Here is a 5,736-nt window from a genome sequence, read left to right as displayed (position 1 = left end):
CTCTGTCCTCTGTTATGTTGTAACAAGAAGCCATCACTAACCTAACCTTTGCCAGCATTGTGTAAATTGTTATATTGCATTCTGACTGCAAGGTGGAGACCACACTTGACAATCCAGAGAGGTGGAGAGGGGGGAAGCAAACAGGGTGGAGAGGGGGGGGGGGGGGAAGCTGCTGTATTGTAGCGCCTCGGGGTAATGCTCCCAGTCAATATATATCTCCACACTCGCTCCTGCGCTCCCATTTGAGCGGGACGCGCTGCCCTGCCGCTGCAGAGGAGTGACAGACAGCCACACTGGGACCTCACTTTAGGTATGAATGAATACGTTTCCTCCTTTCCTTTAAGAAGCAAGGTTTGTTTGTGAAGGCTGAGCGATATTTTAGAGGGAAGTTAAGCAGAGGCCTGTTTAAATGCTGCTTTTGTTTGCAGGGCAGAAATGTTTGATGCTGTTTTATGTCCTGCTGCATGCCTTTGTTTTTTTTAATTTTGAAAAAAGTGAGCTTTGATGTCATTATTTATAGATTTAATTAAACTACATTACTATTTTGATTTAAAATGAGAATCTTTTATATATGTATGTATTTTAATATTACTGGATAGATACATTTCTGTGGTGTTATAATGAATTATTGTCAGCTTATTTTAATTCATCATCATTTTAATTTCTATTAAATTTGGTTAAAAAATTAAATGCAAATATATCAATATTACTTGATTTGTAAATTTACAGAAATTCATGTTTTTTTTTAAATCATAGAAGAAAGTCAACATAAAAATTTTCTTGTCTTCTTTTTTTTTTTTTTTTTTAGAACTTTTTCTCAGAGGGAGTGACAGCTCACCCGGGCTATCATCTTAGGTAAAGTATTAAACTTAATGAATTTATTAAACACGAGAGCTTAAAAATAATTTCCCCTGCAGTCTTTGCGTGCATCGACTTCCTGTGCATTAAAAAAATAACCAAGTCCCTTTCTGCTGTCAGCGGTGTGGTTGCTGTAGCATGTAACTTGTCAAAGCTTTTAGTGTGGTGAGCCTCCTTAATTGCAACAATAGATGTTCAAGCTGTTAAGCTTGTTTGATCATAGTCCCTAAAAGCTTAAAACAAGACCACAGGGTTCAGATATGGGCAGCAGGGGGGCCAAAGAGCGCAGTCAGTGAGAGGAGAGCGGATAGCGGTGACCAGAAGAGGGGGGGGGAAAAAAAATCTACTGTAAAAATGATTTTTATTGATTGGCTCGCAGCAGCAGCTGTTAGACTCCATTATGAGCCCAAAGCTCAGGTCAGACCCCCGGGGCGGACAAGTGAGCCAGTCAAATGGTCATCCACTAACGGGCCAGTTCTGGGGGTCCAGTTGGGAAAGTGGTGAGCAGCAGCCATCCTTTGTTAGCCTTCGTCTCATGGTCTCACAGATGATGATCCACGCCGTCACCTGTGTTTGCTTGGCTCTCCTTTGTTTCTAGTCTTGGAAGAGATCCGTGCATTAAAGAAAAAAAGAGTTGGTGAAGTTTCTTTTTTCCTCAGCATGGACCCTGAACTTTACGTAGACTTTCATCTTTGAGAGTCCCGAGGAAAAAACGGCAAAATAAAAGCCCCCAAAGCAGAGTGTTTTAAACTGAGCACTAGCCTGCTTGCATCTTCTTTTTCACTGCAGGCTTCACCCAATGGCTTCGCTCGCAGTACAAAGAGATCACAAAGTTTCTGCAATTTCACAGATGGGGAAAAAATGTTTTTGAATTTATCTGAAAGGATTGGAATGAAGTGGTGTTAATTAAACTAAATTTTGAACTAATGAAATAACAAAAGATGAAGAGGAGCAAAAAAAGAGAGAGTGGAATAAGGGAAAAAAAATTCTACAGGGACTATTTGTTCTTAAATCCAAAAGACAAGCCTGCTTAACACATGCAGAAGAAAATTAATCAATAAATCTGCCTGTTTATTCATAAAACAAAGCATAATGTTTAAAAGTAGTGTAAAAGCTCAGTAATAATATTTAAAGGTGCTCAGGTTTAAAGGTTTTGTTGGCTTCTTTTGTAAGACATGTCTAACTGTAAATAAATATATGTATATTTTGATATTTTCCAATCAGAAGGAAATTCAATTCAATTAAATGCTACCTATTATAATCCCTGCTAATATTGCCTAACAAGTATGACCCCAGTCTAAATGTAGAGCTGGTAAGTCGAGGCAGTGGAACCTATGCACCGTGTCCTGACCCAGATCCCAGTCCTGGCACTAATGACGCCCTATAGGCATGATGCCAGGCTCTCATTAGGAATCGGGCCTCAAACCCCCAACTTCTCTCCTTAGCGTACCAGCACTGTGCAATCCCAGGCATGGCCGTGCGGTGCCTGTAGCCGGCCTTCAAGGGCCTGGCCCCAGAACTCAAGCAGGGCTGTGAATGCTGTGAGACCCCACTGCACAGGTGCAGAGTCCCCCGTGACAGCCCTCTTTGCCCCCAGCCCTGGGCCCTGCTAGTGCCTGGTACTGCACTGGAACTAATGAGTAGTGGCAGGTACAGTGAGAACAGAGCAGCGTGGGCCTCCCTGCAGTTAGGTTAGTGGCAACCCTCGGCTTGGGCAGAAAACAAATGTTCTCTCATAATACACATATGTGCATAATGGCATAAATCACCCTTCAGTGCACGCAGAACTTTACCTCTCATAGTTTGTTTTCTTACAGAAATGAAAACCGCATCCCTCCTTCTGACTCGCAGAGAACAAAACATCATATATACAGTCTGTGCTTTCATTCACGATCCACTCTCTTGTTTATTTCACAGGTACAGCTGCAATTTGACCAAGATGATGCTCTTCTTCATCGCCACCTACTCGCAAAATTAAGGAAAACCTCACAACAAATGAAATGTACTCTGAAGAAATATCTCAAAGTCTAGCTTGAATTGTCAAAATTTAAATCACACGCTCTTTAGAAATATCAAGACTCAACCATGTCCAAGGATGACACCTGCAAAGTCACGTCAGCCAGCAAACACAAGGAGCGCAAGCCGAAGAAGCCTCACTACATCCCCCGACCGTGGGGCAAACCCTACAACTACAAGTGCTTCCAGTGCCCCTTCACCTGCATGGAGAAGTCTCACCTGTACAACCATATGAAGTACAGCCTGTGCAAGAACTCCCTGTCCCTGCTTATAGAGTCAGATTGGCCGTATAAAAAGGGCAACATCCTGCACCCAGAGCAGCTCCGGCCCTTTCAGCAGGCCCATGGCCTGCACGCTCCCGGAAAGGATGAGCTAGAGCAGGTGATTCGCACTGAGGAAAGGCAGGGTCAGAGGAGGTCTGCAGAGGAGGATGGCGAGGGCAGAGACAGCCAGGGACCAGAAGATGAAGAGGGACGAGAAGAGGGACGAGGAGAGGGGGTAGAGATCGCTGGGCTGATCAAAGAAAGCTCCGGTGATAGCGACAGAGGTGAAGCAGCAGAAAGCACTAGGAAGAAAACAAAACAGCCAGATTCAGAGCTCGATGACATGCTCTCTCTCGAAGATCAGTTTTTACGAGCCCGCTCTGTGGAGGTAGAGGCCCAACTGAGACATTATAAGCTATCAAAGACATGCCTAACAGCTCCCGGGTTACTGTCGGAGCAGTGGCGGCTGCTGGCATCCAGCCACACTAAAGCCAAAGCTGAAGGTCCTCAGCCTCGAGTAAATAATTCAATCCCCTGTTACCCCCCACCACCAAACCTGGTGGATTACCAGGACCCCACTGGGCTTAACCTTTCAGTGCTTGGGGTAGGTTATCCTATCAGCCCTGGCCTTTTCTCCTACATGAACTCAGCTATTCCCACCGCAGCCTCCGGTGTCACAGCCCAGACCCACGCACAGCTCGCCCAGCTCCCCTTCCTGGCCTCGGCCGCTCAGCTGATACACCCAGCCTCCAGCGCACACGCAGATCGAACTCTCATCCCCCCTCGACTATACTACCCCTTCCTGTGCGAGCACACATTCGGACAGGCATCCAGTCAGACCGACACCAGCAAGCCTCTCAAGACATCAACAAACACTCTAGAAGCAAGTCCTCTGTCCAGTTTCCAGCCCAAAGTCAATCTGTGGAAAGTGCCTGCTGTGAGGCCGGGATCTACCATCACTCCCGCTGGCTGGGTGTCACCTCAGAGAGACTCCCCTGATCAGGGCTACAGGCTGGGGGATAAACTGCAGGCTGCAGCCAAGGAAGGCAGAGCAAGCTGGGGTCTGAAGAGGGCAGGAGCTCCTTTAAGAAACCAAGAGGCCCCTGCGGAGAAGAAGCCAAACTTGGGCTTGACTTTAGACCTTCTGAAAAATATTCAAACTGCATCGACTCTTAATGTGGGGACAGACAAACTTCTCTTCTCTTCGGACAGGTAAACAGCTCAGAACTGTTTTTGTAATAAAATTGGTAGTAGTTGTGGTGTAGACCTCTTAGGAGTATTTATTTAACTCTTTTCTTTCACTCTTTCTTAGTTTGCAGGATGCTCATGTTCAAGGTCGGCCCACTGAGCTGTGGTACAACGATCCTCTCACCAGCCCCACCAGCGAAACATCTTCTCTCTCAACCTGTGGAAGACCCAACAGCCAGGACTCAGCTGCCGCCAGGACAATCGGGGCGTCTGAGTCAGTCGCTGCTCTGCTCGGTGACCTCTCCAAGGCGCTGCAGGAGTACCACGAGGCCGAGCGCAAAATCTCCCACCTAGAGAAGGAAGACCTTCCTGCCCAGAGACATCTCTGGGAGCACCTTAACAAAATCCGCAGCGAGCTTTCTCACATTCACCAGGCTTTGGAGCGAACAGCTCGGCAGAGCGATGGGCCTCTCGACCTGTCAGTAAAGAGGGACTCGACGGAGTCGATTGGCGATCAGAGCAGGAGGGAAGATGGGGGTCTTAAGGAAAACGCAACTGAGACAGAGGAGGAGGACGAGGAGCTCATAGAGAGAAGAGAGGACGAGAGCGCGAGGAAGGTGATAAGGGCTTCACTTGAGAGTCGTAAACAGTCGCTGGACATGCTGATCAAGATGAGTCAGGCGTCAGTGGTGAACACAGAGGTCCTGTCTCCTGGTGGCCTTGGCCTGAGGCCCAGTCCTGCTGAGGCTCTGTGGGCAAGCAGAACCACCAAGTGTGAGGCCGACTCCAGCGTCCTGCTCTGCCCCGACGGCCGATCAGTAGTGTTCACCGACATCTCCTCCTCTGCCAAACCCTCAAAGAGACCCCCATCCATACAGCGACTCGAAACCCACTGTCCTCCAAGCCCTTTAACAGCTACCGACAACTGAAACTCTGCTTGTTCCTCTGGCTGTAATATAACAGAACCCATCCAGCGGTTCACATGTAGTTTTGTTTTTGGTTACTGGCATGCCTCAGACTTTCATCAGCTGGAAAAAAAAAAAAAAAGTCGCTGTGTTTCTCAGTTGTTCACAGAAACATTTTGCACCGTATAAAGTAAACAGAGAATGACTGAAAAATCTGGAGGATTTTTTTTCTGATACACTAAAGGACGTTTAGACATTTTAAAAATGTTACATCAGCATTTTTTTTTTTTTTTTTTTTTTTTTTTTTTTTTTTTTTTTTACAGGCGAATTTAAACAATTGTGCACATTAATGATCATGACAAGAGATAATCCTCTGAGCTGATTTGTAAATATTGTACTGAAAATAAATGTAATTAATGTAAAATGTTTTAAAGGCTAATGTTTTTATATGGATGATGTCGTGTTGGGCTGAAAATAAAATGGATTACACACACAAACACATCCAT

The 5,736-nt window shown here is 45.9% G+C and overlaps 1 protein-coding gene across 1 annotated transcript; it reads left to right on the top strand.

Moving 5' to 3' along the window:
* Window positions 1-241: 241 nt before the first annotated feature.
* On the top strand, window positions 242-5,736 carry prr35 (proline rich 35). The gene is made up of 4 exons (XM_004562500.4): window positions 242-310; window positions 809-855; window positions 2,776-4,349; window positions 4,450-5,736. Exons 3-4 carry the CDS (start codon window positions 2,944-2,946, stop codon window positions 5,252-5,254), a joined length of 2,211 nt encoding a protein of 736 aa, XP_004562557.1. The 5' UTR covers window positions 242-310; window positions 809-855; window positions 2,776-2,943; the 3' UTR covers window positions 5,255-5,736.

The sequence above is a fragment of the Maylandia zebra genome, linkage group LG8 (genome assembly GCF_041146795.1).
Source record: "Maylandia zebra isolate NMK-2024a linkage group LG8, Mzebra_GT3a, whole genome shotgun sequence".
NCBI lineage: Eukaryota > Metazoa > Chordata > Actinopteri > Cichliformes > Cichlidae > Maylandia > Maylandia zebra.
This window is presented reverse-complemented; position numbering and strand designations above follow the sequence as displayed.

Bases quoted from the DNA above. Each gene is read 5' to 3' on its own strand.
- prr35 (XM_004562500.4), top strand. From the start codon at position 2,944: ATGTCCAAGGATGACACCTGCAAAGTCACGTCAGCCAGCAAACACAAG. The intron at 4,350-4,449 runs GTAAACAGCTCA...ACTCTTTCTTAG, and splicing joins CTTCTCTTCTCTTCGGACAG to TTTGCAGGATGCTCATGTTC.